Raw genomic sequence first — 18,566 nt, 5'->3', positions numbered from 1 at the left:
CACGCAACCAAAGCTTTATCGAATCACAGGCTGCTACGTTTGGACGTCTCACAAGACAGCAGCCAATGAGTGAGTGGCATTTGAACGAGTGTACGTAGAACTATGGGGTTCATCCTACAGGTCATTGAACCCGCGAGTTTTTCCGGTCCCTAGCGATAAGATTCCGAGACTATCTAAAAGTTAAAACACTGTAGCATTGTCTGTGTTTCGTGATTGGGTGAGTTTATTTCGCATGTATGTAGAGTGTTGCAACACCAATCACAGTAATTCAGTGCGGAAGCAAACGTGTTCTGAGTGTCTCGGTCACAACAAGGCAACGACTTCTTTCGCATACAGCTGCCAGTCACAAGGAAGAAACCGCTGGTGCTGGTATACCGTGTTGCAGACTAATAGATGTTAAGATTTTTTTCATGAAAAATGCTTACTACTACTGATCAGTCATCACCGTCTTCTCCACATCGAGCCTAGACTCAACTTGCTCGTACACCATGAAGCCTTTAGAGAGTGTTCATTGGCCGATAGTGGGTTACGCGTGATTGGGTACCCACTCTTTCTCCTTGTCTATAACTGGCTTTTGGTCGCTAAGAGCACTGTAGTCTAGTCATTAGGGGCAAGCATTTTTCGCGAATAAATCTGAACGCCTATTGGAACTGCAACAAGGTATACGCGCACCAGCGGTTTCTTCCTTGTGATTGGCGGCCGTCTGCGAGAGAAGTGGTTGCCGTATTTGGCTGAGCCGCTCAGGACGCGTTTGCTTCTACTGTGATTGGCGTTTTAACAATCGCCATGTACCTGAAAGAAACTCACCCAGTCATGAAACACAGGCGATGCGACAGTGTTTTAACTTTCAGCTAGTCTGGGTATCTCTTCGCGAAATATGCATGGCCCTAGGAATGATATTTTAACCTCAAATTACTAACACGTGCGGGGGGAGGGGATTTTTCAGGACTTGTCCAATCCCCCGAGTTGAACCCTGACCCTGACTTCCCCGGTGAGCGCGCAGAGCGTGGAGAGACCCGCGCGTGTTCGCAGGAGGCTGCGGCTGGACCCGGACCTGGACCTGGGCTCGGACATGGCCGCGCTGCTGGACTCCAGCGCCGCGCGCCACAAGCTGTCCGTGAGGCCTCGCCGCAGACACGCCGACTCCCGCCAGAGGGACTCCGGCGCGCAGGAGGACAGGTGGGGCACCCCTCTTGTCCCCTCTTGTCCCCTCTTGACCCCTCTCGGCACCGTCTTCACACCACTCGCACACTCCTGTACTCTCGCAAAACATTTCTTCGGAAACCTGTTGCCAACAAATAGTTTTTAATACTACAAGAAAGATATTTCAACTTTTTACAACACGTGGCTATTTATGCATAGTATGAAATACTTTTCTTTTAATATCCCTGAGTTACTATTTTGTAGTGATACAGTTGTTTTCATGTAAATGTACAAATTTATAAAATAATTGTAACTGTACACAAATATTTATATTCCATTTGCAATCGAAAAAAAATTATCAAAGTGTACCAAGCCTACAAGCCAAACAAGGAAAGTGTCGTCAACATGACGAAGCCAGATTGTAGGTGGAGTGTTTGTGTTGTGTTCAGTGCTTCTTGCTCGAAACTCTCCATGAGAATGTTGACCATGGAGGGAGAAAGAGAAGAACCCATTGCCATTCCATCGGTTTGCTTGTAGAATTCGTGTTTGAACTGGAAATAGGTTGTATTTACACAGAGAGTAATAAGTTCCGTGAGTGATTGAATGAGTATTTCTGTTCTTTCTTTCAAGGTACTGTCACAGTGTTTCCTGTACAGGCACAGTAGTAAAAAGGCATTGAAAATCAAAGCTTACGAGTATGTCAGTTGGTGCTATTTCTAATGTCTTGGTTATGGAGATGAAGTGACCAGAATCTCAAACGAAGGTAGGTCGGCCACAAACAACAAGCCAATAAGAATTCAGCTTATACTGACGAAACTCAAACTCTTTAGAGGTTTCCTGCTATGACACCACCTAATATCTACAGCTGAACGGAGAATACAAGTTAGAACACCCACTAAGCGCTAATGAGTATATATGTATACATATCATACTTGAAGTGCTTATGTGGGCATCTAGGTACAGTTTCCACAATGGGATGAGAACATCCAAAAAATTACAAAAAACTATCTCTTTCCAATGATACTAAATCAAAATTAAATTGGAGGGTACCCATTTAACATGTTTGTTTCCAAAATTTAGTAAATTTTCTCATATTCAATTTTTTAGTCATAATTTTGTCAATTTTGAAAAGAAAAAAATGTAATATTCCAGAGCGTTGCTGCTAAAGCATTCTTTAGCCATGTAGGTGGTGCATAGAATCCCCAAATGTCCACTGTTAAAAAAATTAATCCTCTAAAAAATAGGTGAATAAAATTTGAGTTGAAAATTTTTTGATAGCTTCAAAAGATAGCTGTAAAAATTATACCAGAGCCAACTTTTCAAATAAGTCATTTCTGCATTCTTCATAGAAAGATGAAAAAGAATGCCAAAATTCAGCACGTGGTCTTGCTTAAGTGCACAGCTTTAGGACATCAAACTTGACAGAATGTAGATAATTCACATCTGTGCTTTCCAAGCCATCCACACACTGTTATCTGGTGCCGTAATCATTCGAGATAGGCCATTAATTATTTCTACATATCCCTGCAAGACTTTTGAAAGCATTCTGTCAAAGTTTAAACAAAATCATAGAAGGCCGAGCTGGAGTCATTACAAAATTAGTTAAGTAAAGGTGGAATGACTCAACCGAGCGGTGATTGGTCCCTGTAGACGGCCTGATTCGAGGAGGGTTTGGCCAATCAGGATGAGTCTGTAAAGTAGATAGTCCGTTTTATCTAGTAGTCTGGTGCAGAGCCTTAAAGCCAAGTCGTAGTTAATCATCTGCCCACAAAAGCACACAGTCTAATTTCCCTTACATTTCACGCAATCAACAACCTTAGGAGAGTTTGTATGTTTTCGTATTTCAGTCCTTCGCTACCGCGATTTTGTTTTTTTAATTTTGACGTGCGTTATGTGTTTTTCAGTGCTTTCACTTCGATTCGGACGTAAGTAAAAAGGAAAAGCCCGTCTTCTTGGCAGCATTCGTTGCATTATTAATACAACCACGGTGGCGAAACGCCAGGCAAACTGACAGGGCGTAAAAGCTGACTGCAGCCTTTTTTCCGCGGAAACACGTGTGGGTTTGTCCAGGACTTGCGTCCTTCCGCGTCCCTGGCTAATCTTGAATTTTTTTTTTTTGGAGAAATTATACTAGGAAATACAGCTGGGGAAATGATGTGAAGAGCAGGAGCTATTCATATTGCCGTCACATCCCTAGATCAAAGCTCACACAGACAAATACGGAGTTTCCCGAAATTCACGCAAGATTTGAGCTGTGCGCTATTTTTTTAAATTTATTATTTTTAATTAAAAACCTGTGTTTTCCATTATAATTACTTCTTTGTGCGAATTATTATATTTCATACATAACCCTACACTTTTTTTATAATTTTAAAATAAAACCTGTGTTTTCTATCAAAATTACTGCTTATTTGAATTTTGGAAAAATTGTATCAACCCTTTAAATGAATTGCGCGAGAAGCGACGCACAAACGGCAAAAAAATATATAAATATATTGGATACATCCCGTAAAAAATGTAAGGCAATGTTTCGTAAACTTGCTAGTGTAACATATTTTATTTCACTTTAAAGGGACAATTATGGTACTTTACGACAAAATTCCCAATCATTGACATAAAATACAACGGAAATGGAAACATGTTTTTAGGAACACGTATTTTTTTTATAAAAAAAAGTATGCCCCTGACATTTTGGAACGTGTTTTGGTCAGCAACAAGGTCACGTCATTTGGCGAGTCACACGCGATTGGGTAACCGGTGCTTCTCCTTGTTTGTAACTGGCTCAGGGTCGTCAAGGCCGTGCCAAGAGCACTGTCAGCCAATCACCAGCGCGGAGCGGTGGCACAGTGTTCCAAGCCCGCCTTCACGGGAGAAAAAAAATCTGGTACTTTTACAAAAGATTCCTTTGGAAACCGGTTGCCAAGAAATACGTTGTAATACTGCAAGTCAGGTGCTTTAACTTTGTACAGCACATGGCTGTGGTTATTTTTTATTTTTTTGCATAATTATATGAGATAGGTTTTAGAAATAATACCGAGTATTTCTTAGGAATTTTTTATTCATAATTTGATATTTTAATTGATGTTTCATTCAAGCATAAATTTCCAAATCATGGCAAATATAATCGAGTGTTCAACTGCTGGACTATATTTTGTTTTATTATGCTTTTTTATGTGAGCAGTTAATCCTGGGAAACTATCGGAGGTGAAGGGACCAAACAGCGCATAAATCCCTGGGTAAGAATCCGAACCCATTGTTAATGCGGATGATATTTTAGTAAGGTACTGTTATTTTCACGCGAATGTACAAAACTACAGATATCTGTAAAGACAGCGCAAAGAATTCCGTGGAAGCAATCAGTCAGAACTATATAACAGCACAGACGAACAAAGTGGGTGACCGACAGAAAAAAAAACCATTAAATACAGGCGAAAACCGACCATGGACAACAAAACGATGAAAATACGATATCCAACGATATAAAAAAAAAACAGATAATCTTGACAAAAAAATACCGACTACAGAGACTCACAGGTGAACTCAGCGATGTGACTAAACAGATATTCTGGACATCAAAACGAAGGCAAAATTGGCGACGTTTCGGGCCCTGAAATCTGTCACCGACGTCAGGCACAAATAGACTAATATCCAATGATTGCATGGCGAAACCATCCGAGAATACTACCCTAAATTAAATTCTGTTACAGATATCTGTTCCCTTTACAGAGTTGCTACCCAGATAATCCGCAAATAATCGTGGCTGTAGTTATTGTAGCCGGGGCGAGGGTTCGAAGGCAGGTGTGGAGGGTTCCGTCCTAATTGGAAGACCGCGCGCCGGCAGGGCAGTGTGACAAACGGGACACGGCCGGCCCCACACAGAGCCTCGTTGTGCCTCCCCGAGGTCGAGTTGTCCGTCCCCCTGGCCGCGTGCCCACCCGCCCCCTCTCTGCCCCACCCCGTCATGACCGGCGAGACTGTCGCAGCAGCCGCACTCGGGGACGCACCACAACGCCGAAATACCACAACGCCCAACGTACAATAAAGCCGGAAACCATAATGCCGAATGCCAAATAGACTACAACGCCGACAGCTAGAAAACTGCTGTGTACCACAACGCCGAAATACATTAACGCCGAAAAATGTCATTGCAGGACTGCCACAAAGGTTAGGTTAGGTAAGGTTAGGTTAGGTTAGGCTAGGTTAGGCTTGCCTAGGTTAGGTTAGGTTGCGTTATTTCGGCGTTAAATACATTTAAGAAACACACACAAATTCATTCAGTTGTTTTTCATTTTGCTCCTGTGCCCCCCCCCCCCCCTCTCCGCAGCAACATTTTCCGGCGTTACTGTATTTTGGCGTTGTGGTACACAGCAGTTTTCTAGCTGTCGGCGTTGCGGTAATTTTGGCATTCGGCGTTATGGTATTCGGCGTTATTGTACGTTCGGCGTTGTGGTATTTCGCGTTGTGGTAACGACCCGCCGCACTCCACCCTGACCCGACCTTTCCCCCCGCGCGACTCCCTCTAGCCGCGGTGCCGTCGTGGATGGTATGGTCATCCGTGGCAGCTATCCATGCATTAATAAACTCTCCTATCTCAAACCAACACTGTAGCTAGTTTAGTTGGGCCCGGGTCAAACCCGCATGGACACCGTGGAAAATGATACAACTCATTGAGTCAGAGACGCACTTATAGCTATCTCTAAACCAACTTAGAAAAGTTGGGTTAGGAAAAAAATTGATCACAAGAATAGACCCCTGCCTGCCCCTTAGAGTTAAAACTATTTGATCACAGCTCATCTTTTTGGCATAGGGCTACACGTTACGGTGAAAAGAACCATCTGATGCTGTTTACGTCGTCAATCTTTGAAAAATTCAAAATGTTTCTCATTGACAAATATTTACACCGAATATTTTGCTCAGCGCACTTCCCAAAATTTTAATAATTAGTTTTCAGGAGGCAAATGAACAACCAAAACTTTGGGAACAGAGTAGGTTTTAAAATTTCGAATACAACAAGATAGGTTTCTGTTGAGTGTTGTTGATTACAATGACTATTTATATTTTCTACTGTGTATTCTATTGTTTTTATGATTTAATTAGCACGTTCTTGGAAAGCGTGTGTAAAACATATCAGTACACCTGACCTGTTCATACACACGAGTTTCACTTTGTTAATGTTTAAAGTCAGAGGTCTCTGATGAGCCCAGACCTCATGCCAGCACAAGGATAAGGCCGGCCAGGCCTAACCACCAACGACTGTGGTCAATATTTACTGGGGGATTGTAGCGTCCCACACCTAACACTAAGTCCAGAAAACATCCCGCAATACACAAGCGTCCAACACTCACAACCTCTTTATCTCAAACACGTATGCACAATGGCATGTTCATTGTCTCTTCCTACAAGTGTCCAGTACAGCCTTCAACACAGTATGTTGATGCGGCCTCAGGGCAGGCCCGGACAGGCCATGGTTGCTCGTATTTTCCCACACCACCTTCAAGAAACATATATTAAGAGGGCATACTAACATACTAACATTAACCTAACCCAGCAAAAGCAGAATACTATATTCCCGTGGTTTTGGTTTGGTTTGCAAAAATACTTTATTCATTGAGAAGAGAATACATAGGCCGAAGCCATGAATATAATATATAAACACGAAAATAAAATAAAATAACAATGAAAAGAAAAACCCATAAACCTTGCGTAGCACCCACAAACAGCAATGCCAAACATAACAGTCTCTTCTTTCCAAGTGAAAACGAGAGTCAGTAATAGCACAGACGAAACAAGCAAAAAAAACACTATATGTGGACATAAACACGAAGGGAAAAATAGAATAAAAAACCCGTGGACTTACCATTTAAACAGAATAAACCGCTGTTTCGTGCATACATCACGTGTGTTAGGATATCAAATCTAGATTCCACGTGTAATAAAACCTTCAAAGCACATCTTGAAACTGATTAAATGTGGTTATATCTGCCCAAATATTTAAAACAGTCGCTTGAAGTTATTATACAGAATGTCCATAAAAGAATTACCCCAGTTATAAATATTAATAGTAACAACTGTAAGCGATGTAGAATTTTGGTTCAAGGTCACAATTAAAGACTAACTCAAAAAGTTTTAGGTAAGCGCATGCGTGGATACTTTTTTATTGTTTTCTCGCTTGCGGCGCGAAAGAATGGCCCTTTATCCACTTAGCAGAGGGTGAACCTGTAAACTTTATCTGGCAACAGTATAGAGTCCCTCCCCATTAGAAATTGTTTTTGTATGAGGGTATCTGAACCTTTAAGTCCCTGACCGTTGGATTGGTCGAAATGGTCGAGACGACAGAGCTCTTTTTCGCTGGCCTCCACGTTCACCTGACATAACGCCATGCATTTTTTTTTCCTTTGGGGCTGTGTAAAAGATCGTGTCTACGTTCCGCCGCTACCTAATGTTTTATCAGAGTTGAGACACAGAATTCAAGAGACTATTGCTTCCATTACTCCGTACGTGTTGAGCAAATTGTAGGAAGAATTTGGACTTTAGGTTGGATGTGTGCCATATAACTAAAGGTGCACAAATTGGACATTTGCAAGGCAAAACGTGTTAGTTTACCTTCAATTACCATTGAAACTAGGACATTATTTTATGGACACTCTGTACTATCTGACATGTTCAGGACTACGGCCATGTCAGAGTAGCGATTTTTCTGGATTATCAGAAGTCAGTATAGGGTTAACGGGAATACCAAATTATAGAATGTGAATTTTAACCTGCTAGAAGACACGATAAACTGCACTGGAATGAAAATCTACAGCAACGATAAACTCTGAGCGAACTATAAACACAGGCAGAGAAGTAACACGACCTAACGGTCAATATAAGCAACCAGAATTCACGCGAAAAAAAAATTTATGAGCTTGAGCATGATTGCCGCTGAATTACATAATTTGCCGAACTATAGAATGTTGTACATAAAAATCATTTAGAGGAGTTCTATGTATATTGGGCTGACAATGTGATTTTTTTTTGTAAATTCAACATAAATATTCATATAAAATGACATGTATTTTTAATATGTACATTTACATGAAAACAACTGAATCACTACAAAATAGTGTTCGCAGTAATACTGGGTTCGGATTCTTACTCTTGCATTTTGTGCTTTGTGTTCTTCCGTTATCTCCAATATTTAAAGTTATTTTTAAACCGCTCCCCGATGAGCTTTCCAGTATTAGCTGCGCACATTAATAAGCTTGAAATATAGTCCAATTTTTATATATTCAATTATTTTTGCAATGGTTTAAAAATTAATCTTGAATAAAACGTCAATGAAAAAAAAATTGCAAAAATTTCCATAGCCATTTGTTGTACAAATTTACAATATATTTTTTTGTAGTATTAAAAACTATTTATGTTTAAGGGTTTCCAAAGGAATCTTTCGTAATAGTACAGAAAATGTTTTTATTCGTATAGTGCTGGAGGCTATTTTCCCCAATAATTCTCCGTATGAATCATTTTTGGTGACCTATTGGTGCACCTCAATTTAGTTCTATATTTTACAAAATAATACGAACCCTTATTGGACTGCAATAATGTATGCCCACTCCGGAGTTTTTTTTTATTATAATTGGCGGCTTTATACAAGAGAAGCATTGGCCAAACCATTCAGGACTTATTTGCTTCAACATTCAGTAGTGTGATTCGTGTACTAACAGTAAACATTAAACTAAAAAAAAAAAAAAAAAAAAAAATCAACAAATCACGAATCACAGACGATGCTGCAGTGTTTTAACTGTCAGCTAGTCTCGATATCATTTCGCGAAAAATAAATTCCCTTACCTATACAGTTATACATAATGAAGCCTTTTTAGTAGAGATGCGGACATATCGCGGATTCTTTTCGTTTCAAATTAGACCGCAAACATGCATACTTTTGCATTTTTTTGATGATTAGCAGAGCCACGATTTTTTTCGCGATTTCATTGGGCAGCAAAGTAGACCTGAAGCACATATACATCTGCTTCATGTTGATGATTGGACTGCAGTGTTCTTGAAACATCCTTTACAATCCTAAGCCAGTTATCAAGAAGAAGTAGAAGTGGTTGCCCAGTCACAGGGTGTGACATTATCGACCAAGGATCACTCTAAAAAGGCTTGATCATATGTAGACAAGCTGACTCTATAGACTGAAGTAAGATTAAATCTGTGAATTAATTTTGTGGCTCTAAATGATCCCAACACTCCTCTCTACGACTGTGGACCAGTTAGCTACCAGCCAGTAGTAGAGTGCCCGAAACAAGTAACCCATTGGAAAGGAGGCGTTTCGCTGTAAGATATCAGCCAACAGAGAAATTAATGAGGGCTTAGTATACACAGAACTGTGAATTTTAGCCTGGCGCCAAATCAAAACGCGGAATATTCGGGTCACTACCTTTTATGTTTGCTTATTGGTAGGGCCATGCATAGGCGCATGCATATTTCGCGAAAAGATTCCGAGGCTAGCTGAAAGTTAAAACACTGTAGCAGAGTCTGTGTCTCGTGATTGGGTAAGTTCGTTTCAGGTCAATATCGATTGTTACAACACCAATCACAGTGAGTCATTGCGGAAGCAAACACGTCCTGAGTGGCTCGGTCAAATAAGGCAACGACTTCCCTGGCAGACGTCCGCCAATCACAAGGCAGAAACCGCTGGTGTGAGTATAACTTGTTGCAGTCTAGTAGGCGTTCAGATTTTTTCGCGAAAAATGCCTGCCCCTAGTCATTGGTTAATAAATTGATCACATCCTTTGGTAGATTAAACGTGATTGGGCAAACACTACTTCTCCTTATTTATAACTGGCTAAAAGTTTTCAAGTACTTGTAAAGAAAAGGTAATCCAATCATCAATGTGAAGAAAATTACACTTTTAAGTCCCATGAGCCCACTATACTCAAGAGATAGATATATGCTTTACTTTGTCCGATACAATTAACATACAATCTAGTTTACTTTCTATTCTTATAAGGTCTTTTTCTTAATGTGCCATATCCTCTAAGAAGGTTGGCAGGTTTCATAGATATCCAGGCTTGGTCCCAGCCGTGAAGATTTTCCTGGGGATATCAGCGAGGATTTCTGTAGTGCAGTGGTTCCCTGTTGCCTTATGCAACCTACACCATGGACCGTCAAGTAGATCATCCGCCTTTAGGGGAGGTTTCTCCCCAAGGACAAGAGAGTGCCGTCTAGCTCTGTCCGCTCCTTCGTCCTCCAAGAGGCCGTTGGCACTCGGTAGAGGCAGGCTCGTCCCAGTAGTCACTCAGTAGAGACATGCTCGTCCCAGTAGCCACTCGGTAGAGGCGGGCTCGTCTCAGTAGTCACTCGGTAGAGGCGGGATCGTCTCAGTAGTCACTCGGTAGAGGCAGGCTGGTCTCAGTAGTCACTCGGTAGAGGCAGGCTCGTCTCAGAAGCACTCGGTAGAGGCAGGCTGGTCCCAGTAGACACTCGGTAGAGGCAGGCTCGCCCAGTTGGCACTCGGTAGAGGCAGGCTCGTCCCAGTAGCCACTCGGTAGAGGCGGGCTCGTCTCAGTAGTCACTCGGTAGAGGCGGGATCGTCTCAGTAGTCACTCGGTAGAGGCAGGCTGGTCTCAGTAGTCACTCGGTAGAGGCAGGCTCGTCTCAGAAGCACTCGGTAGAGGCAGGCTGGTCCCAGTAGACACTCGGTAGAGGCAGGCTCGCCCAGTTGGCACTCGGTAGAGGCAGGCTCGTCCCAGTAGCCACTTTGTAGAGGCAGGCTCGTCTCAGAAGCACTCGGTAGAGGCAGGCTGGTCCCAGTAGGCACTCGGTATAGAGAGGCTCGTCTCAGTAGCCACTCGGTAGTGGCAAGCTCGTCCCAGTAGTCACTTTGCTGGCTAACCACAGTGCAACATGCTCTTGGCAGCGGGGTCGCTACATTCCTACGACTGTTCCTACTAAGTCACAAGATTTATTTTCTTTCATATTAGTAAGCCTTCACTAAAGTATTTCTTCGCGTGTTGATTAAGTCGGTCGCGTCGCAGGAGCGACCGGTACGTGTTATTTCTAGTCTGCGCGAATTCCGAGCGGGCCCGCCATTCCGAATCGCTCTTCTGTGTTGTTTCGCCACGCGGCATGTGCCGACACCTGGCGGGGGAAGAAAAAAAAGAGGACGTCGTACGTTTGGCCCCTCTCGCGACACGCCGCAACTGTTGATGGCACGGCAGCGCTTTCAGACCAAGTTCACGCCGGCCTTGGCCCTGCTTCAACCGCTGAGAGCATTCCTCGTGCCTTACACAGAACTCTCTCTTCTGCTTCGCGCAGTAATTCCGAGCTCGTGAAATACCTGTGTCTCTGAAACAAAGTAGCGTCAAGTCCAAATTAGACAATTTTTGTACCAATACTCATTATTAGAGATCTGCAAAGTTCGTGGTTTATTTGGCCTTCAGGATAGACTGCACATTCTCCTGTACACTGGGAAAATAACGCAAGTTCATTGGTTGTTGACTTGTAAGTCGTCTCAGCTGGTTTGTCTGTGATTCGATCCTTCTTTGCTTGAGGGTTTATTACTGGTTGAGATTCGTCCAGATGAACATTAAGCCAATAGAAAATTTATCTAAGAGGTATATGTGTTTGAATTATAGCCTATCACCGAATGAATCCGCGAATTTTGCAGGTCTCTACTCATTACGTCTTAAGAGTTTCGTTTTCTATTGAATCATAGCGTCGTTATCTACTCAAAAATTTTTCTAAAGAATTTACGAAGATTCATAATAACCTAAGTCCAATGCTCTCGTTGAGCTAGACAAACTCAAGTTCAATCACAACATTATCTACCCCGTGGTTGTTCGAAAATAAATATCCCTATTAATTGTTGCCGGCCGCACGCATATGGTGTTTGATACAAAACTCAGTATAATTGAAATAACAATTTTTTTTTTCTGTAACGTTACGCAATTTTTATTTGTGACTTGTGAAGTTGATTGCGTGTGTGCTAGAAGGTGTCGGTTTGGTGATATTATGTTATGGAATGGTTCCAGACATACTTGCATGGTACGAAAAAATAAAACATCTATAAATTCAAATTATATTTTTATAACAATTGTCAGCGCCTACCACTCGCATATAAACAGACTACATGTAAATTCTAGTGACAGATCCAGAAGCTCTTTGAAGATGAAACGGGGGCTGATATTTAAAAACTTAAGTATTTCACCAATCATCACAACCATCATCTCCCCCCCCCCCCCTCACTAACACACATATTTTTGTTGTTAAAAAAGTAGCCTTTTTTTCTGTGCAAGCTGTGATGATAAATTATAAGAGGGGTGGGAGAACTTCATGCTTTCAAAGGCCCCTCCATCCCTTTGAATCCGCCATTTTGCTTTGTAAGTAAATCACGTACCTATTAATTGTAAAATGGTTCAATGCACATATATAGGTGAGTATTTATAGGTATAGTATTTATAGTATATATACATATATATGTATATATACGTTTATACATAGTCGAGTCTTTTTGTTTAGTCTTTTTGTTTATCTTTCATAACTGAAGTAGCTGAAATTTTGCATGACCTTTGCTTAATACCTGGTCATAACACGTGACTGCAGCCGTTTCTAAGTGTCTCGCGTTTTTAAGTTGCTTGCTATTTTAATGGATTGCGGTAACAATTGGGCATTGTTCTGTACCAATATTTAGAGTAACTAGAGTGAAATTATTGCTGATATCGGAATTCGAGACCACTTACAGTGTTTAAAATTAAATTATTAACCAAATAAATTTCTGTTCTTATTTTTTATATCTCTTGCAGTTATTAGGAGAAAGCTCTTTTAATGGCGTCCGGCTACCAATAGTATTATGTTATATTCCAATATTTAGAGTAACTGTCGTCATAGCATTGTGTACTCTAATTTGCAGACTACTTATAGTGTTATGGTTTTAAGAACGGTCAGAGAGTATACTTCACAGAAAATAACATATGTTGTAACTTTAAAAAACATGAAAAATAACCAGTTAATGTGATAAAATAGACGCAATATGGAAACGAATGCACCAGCACTAGAATGTTTTTTTGTTGACTAAACGGACGTTTCACACGTCAACGACAAGTATTACAGTTTCTTGTGTATACATTTATATACATATATACATGCATAAGTACACACAATATATATATATATAATGAAATAGTAGCAATGTCATTACTAGAAAATTTTCATGAATGTTGCGGCATCCATTGGCCATTGATGATAATGGACGAAGAGATAAACTGAAACTTTATTTGAAAACTACACACTACCCTTGAGTGTGCATTATTTATCTTAAAAAAAGCACGCGCCCTGGCGTTCCGGCCGTGAACTTGGGACACTCGAGATATACTTAGAATAAACTCTCTTTTACCAGGAACGAAACGGTCGCGCCCAGAAATACACAAGCTTTTAGTTCCACCCATACCCTCATGGCCACATATCAACTTCAACGGCTTCTAGATTACAGTTAGCGATGACCAAGCTGCGGGAAATTATCTTCGCTACATTAAATGTCATTTTACATTTGCTGCATTATAGCCGTTTATCACTTGACTTACTTATTTTGTTTTATATTGGCTATGGGAGAGTTTCTAAATACATACGTTCCTTAAATGGTTCTTGCAGACGGGGAAGATTGGTTCAGTGTAACCAGAAAAGATATGCTTATGCCTGGGGACAGCTACCGAAACGCCACAACTGTTTTTTTTGACGTGATAACGTCTAATAAATAGATGAACGCCAGCTGCACGCACGAAAAAGTGTCCCGTTACGCACATTGTTCCGTTACGCTGTGTCCCATTACGCTTATTGTTCCGTTACGCTGTGTTCCGTTACGCTGTCGGCGAGTGCAGTAATAATAGGTTATGCTACAATTGACTAAAAAATTATGGTGATTCATTTAATTGATGATAGATATTGATCACAGGTTATTTATATGAAAACTTGTTCATAATTATATTTAAACTTTATAGCTAAAAGCCAGTTTTTAAAATTAATTACAAGTCATCTACACGTGAACTGTTTCGTCGACTGTTCATAAAGTGAAGTGAAAAGTTAATGTGTTTTTCATTGCTTATTACAACAACAATTTCGGCAATAAAGGTTAATTATTCTTGCATTTTAAAAATCTGATTACTAGTATAATGTCAAGTATTTATTATTTTATTATTAAAATAAAAATTATTCAATTTTATTCATAAAAGTATGCAATCATTTCATCAATGTTTTGTTATGAAGTTGTCACGTTAAAATATCGTCCGTAAACCGACTTCACAGACAAACATTTTTTGTTTTTCGTAGGACGCCAACTGTGTTGGTCTGTGCTGTCGCCGTGTGGTCTGACATCACACTGCTGGATCCGCCTGTGCGTCTGTGTTGTGGTTCGTGATTTACACATTATCCGTTTAGTATCACCGTTGGGTCCGTCCGTTTGTTGTCGTGTTGTTGTCCGAGGTCTTTTTCTTTTGTCTCTGTTTACTGTTCTCGTCGCTATCAAAACGAAATCTACTTACGATCGATTTATCTAAAACTTTGTACTACATGAATTTATGTTTTTTTTCTTCATGCTAGCAGTGACTTAAAAATTATTCTTTAAGTTCATAAATACCACTAAATAAGGACTTATTTAGAAGAATTTTTTTAATAAACAATTTAATATGCTTGTAGTATGAATTTATTTAAAACCATGTCCAATATACTATACATAATTTTTGTGAATGGATCATAACTATTCATGTGAATTATTTGTAAATTTCGTAATATTTACCGAAACAAACGTACCGGTACAAAAAGAGTGTCAGCAGTAATAATGTGTTCGGATTCTTACCCGGGCATTTATGCTGTGAGTTGTCTCAGCATCTACAATAGTTAAAGCCAGTATCATCTGCGCACATTAATAAGCATAATAAAAAAACATAATTATGTCCAATTATTGAATGTTAAATTATCTTTTCCATTATTTAAAAAAATAATCGTGCTCGAGTGAAACATCAAATGTGCAAAATTTTCGGAAGAAATGCTCAGTACTTTCATAAATGCAGAAAATAAACCATGGCCAGGTGTTGTACAAAATTATATATATACTAGCTGCAGTACCCGGCTTTGCCCGGGCTGAACACCGGGTGATATATTTTCCGCGAGTTACAGCAAAATGGTTAGCGATATGTCCAGTGTGGTGGACATTAAGAAATGACACATAATTACTGTTTGTGTATCTGTGACTTTGGTTTTCTGTTTACCCATGGCGATCGGTTGAAAGGTTTAGAAGTTGATGCGCTACAGCACCATCTAGCGGCGAGTTACAAAAAAAATTGTTAGCATAAAAACCTTCTCCATGATAAAAACACTTCGATGTGCCAACTTTCATGGCGATCGGTCAAACGGTGTAAGAGTTTATCGACGACATACATGCCAACATCAAATTTATATATATTCTTATTTCGAAATTTCACTTTCACTTTTGCGGAAAGTGGATGTTTAGGACCTCGAATGGTTTGGAACACTCCATCTCGAAAGAATAGATATTTGAAATTCCTGAAATTGTCGAAATTTTGGGGCTTTGTTCCCAGAGGGGGGCTGAGGGTTCGAGGATCCTGAATGGCTCGAAAACACTTAAAATCTAAAGAGATAGATTTTTCAAATTTTTTAAACTTTCGAATTTTGTGGCTTTAACCACCAGGGGGATGGGGTTGACGTTGAGGACCCCGAATGGATCGGAAACACTCCAAATCGAAAGAGATATAAAGGAATATAGGAATGTAGGCATTTACTGTACTCCTATCTACCATAATAACAATATTGACAAATAGAAAGCTTATTACCTACCTATTAATAATTATCTAAATAAATTAATAAATAACTCTATGTTTAAGAATTTACGTACATACATAATATTAAACTTCAAACTATACACACCAAAAAAAAACTAAGGATGTTTGTGAAACTATTTTTTATTTGTCATAATGTTTAAAAAATTTATAGGATTTCTTTATATGTAAAACTGTGGTGGCAATATTCCGCTTATCCAAAGGAGTATAGAAATTAATAGAGACATCACTCCCTGTACACACCACAAATCTTTGAATTAAGTATAAAAAAACATAGTCCAAAATGAAACAAAAAGTATAAATAACAACTAATTTGACAAAAAAATTATACAACTGGAATGACAATGTTAACATCTGCCTGAAATTTATTAGAAGTAGGTAGGTAAGAATATATATATAAGAAATTAAATGAAATTAAAACATACATAAATAAAATTATCTCACACTCAACCAAACATAATGTTTAATATGAAATAAAGGAAGATGGCAATTACACGTAACTATTCTAATTAATAAAAAAAATCAATTTTCCTGAAATAGTTAAATTCAAATTTTTCAACAATATATTACATAATTGATAAATATTTCTGGTCTTTGGTCTCAGCAGCCCTAAGACTCTTGACGCTCAGCAGATAAATTATAAACACTAAACCAAACTCCTTGCAAATAAGTAGGTAATGTAAAAAAAATAACAATATTGACAAATAGAAAATATTAGTAGGCCCTACCTACCTATGAATAAATTTCGAAGATATTTATAAGTTTAAGAATTTATGTACCTACATAATATTAAACTTGAAACTATCCACACAATAAAAATCTAAGAATGTTAGTGAAACTAATTTTTTTTATTTGTCATAATACCTAAAATACGTATGTTTCCAAAATGAAACAAAGTATAAATAATGACCAATTTGACAAAAAAAAATTGTACAACTCGAATGACATTGAAAACATACACGTTAAATTTAAAAGAATTATGAGTGCCCTAGGTAGGGAGGAAAAATATATATAGAAGAAATTAAATTTAAAAAATGGGTGCGTGTACTTAGGTACGCGCATGTGAAGTTATACTTCTTTGGCATCATTAAAAAATAGTTTTTAATTGCATGCAAAAATATTGCGTGGAGTCCCTCCGCGTGGAAGACGTGAAACTTCGTAATGTGGAAATGAAAATAGGAAGGGGTAGAAATTGATTTTTAGTGAAATCATATTGTATCAAATCAAACTAAAAAAATTAAGGAAATAAATTTGTAACGATTCATAGATTGATCTTCAGAGAGATTGAATGTCTATAAAATTAACTTTTTTATGAGAGCAGATTTTCATGAAATAAATCACGAAATCATTCAACGATAAAACCTGTTTATTTAACTAAGCGGACGGGTTCGCCCCAAGGAGAAAATAACGCGGCGAGACCTCGTGTACATAGAGAAATGACACACTCACTATTTATGTGTCTATGAAACATGATTTTTTTCTGCAATTTAAATTGTAATATACAAAAACGGTATTGGAAATTGAAACAAATATGGTGACACTACAAACTGTCAAAATCTTTATTTTTTTCTTACTCTCTACTTAGTTCCTTGCAATAGCAAAACGTAACGTAATGGCTTGAAAGCTATTGCTCGGCAGACATAGAGGAATGGCACTAACAGTTTGTATATCTATGACACACATTACATTTTTTAGTTTTTTCTTAACTCAGAATCGAGATAAAATATCCAATTGTGAATCTAAACCATCCCCGAATCCCCCTGAACTCACACAAAAAATTTCATCAAAATCGGTCCAGCCGTCTAGGAGGAGTTCAGTGACATACACACGCACACAAGAAATATATATATAAAGATATATAATATATTTGGCAGTATTACGAAAGTTTTCTTGGCCACTGGTGGTTTTCAAGAAGAATGTTTCCGGAACATGTCTGGCTTACCCGCACCTCCCCCCTACCTGTCCCCGCACCAAAAAGGTGGAATCAGGGAACATCTGATAGACGTGTTCAAAGCTTCGACACAAGCTTGTTGCCTATCTCAAGGATCCGTGTCGCTTGAAAGCACGCCCCTCCGCCTGGCTGGCTGACGCCAGGCAGGTTTCTCAGGTACACGGTGAGGCAGGAGCGCTGTCTTGCCGCAGGTGGCTGGTGCGGTCCCTGGAGGACCCCGCGCTGCAGGGCTGGGTGCCCGCCGCCGTCCTGGAGCGCGCCTGTCCGGGCGGGCGGTCCGCGCTCTCCGGCCCGGAGATGGCCGGCTACAAGCGGGAGTGAGTGGCGCTACCCTCTACACTCCTCCACTCTTCCCTTCCCTCTCCCCTCCCTCCCCCCAGGGCTCCTTCCGAACCCGGCGCGGCGGGGAAACACAGGTATCCTGACTAGTATATTGATCATAATTCAAAATGGTGAAATGTTCTAGAAAACAAAATGGCGGAATGTTCAGAAAACAAAATTGTGGAATGTTCTAGAGAAAAAAATGGCGGAATGTTCTAGAAAACAAAATTGTGGATTGTTCTAGAAAACAAAATGGCGGAATGTTCTAGAAAACAAAATTGTGGAATGTTCTAGAAAACAAAATTGTGGAATGTTCT

At 39.6% G+C, this 18,566-nt stretch overlaps 1 protein-coding gene across 6 annotated transcripts in view; it reads left to right on the top strand.

The window, feature by feature from the left end:
* LOC134539976 (obscurin) overlaps positions 1-18,566 on the top strand; it is a 570,520-nt gene that overhangs the window by 179,654 nt on the left and 372,300 nt on the right. For all 6 annotated transcript variants that reach the window (XM_063382379.1, XM_063382380.1, XM_063382377.1 and 3 more), the window contains 2 exons: positions 1,033-1,179; positions 18,120-18,245. In XM_063382379.1, coding sequence (XP_063238449.1) covers positions 1,033-1,179; positions 18,120-18,245 — 273 coding nt within the window. The remainder of the gene's footprint in view (positions 1-1,032; positions 1,180-18,119; positions 18,246-18,566) is intronic.

The sequence above is a fragment of the Bacillus rossius genome, chromosome 16, assembly GCF_032445375.1.
Source record: "Bacillus rossius redtenbacheri isolate Brsri chromosome 16, Brsri_v3, whole genome shotgun sequence".
Taxonomy (NCBI): Eukaryota; Metazoa; Arthropoda; class Insecta; order Phasmatodea; family Bacillidae; genus Bacillus; species Bacillus rossius.
This window is presented reverse-complemented; position numbering and strand designations above follow the sequence as displayed.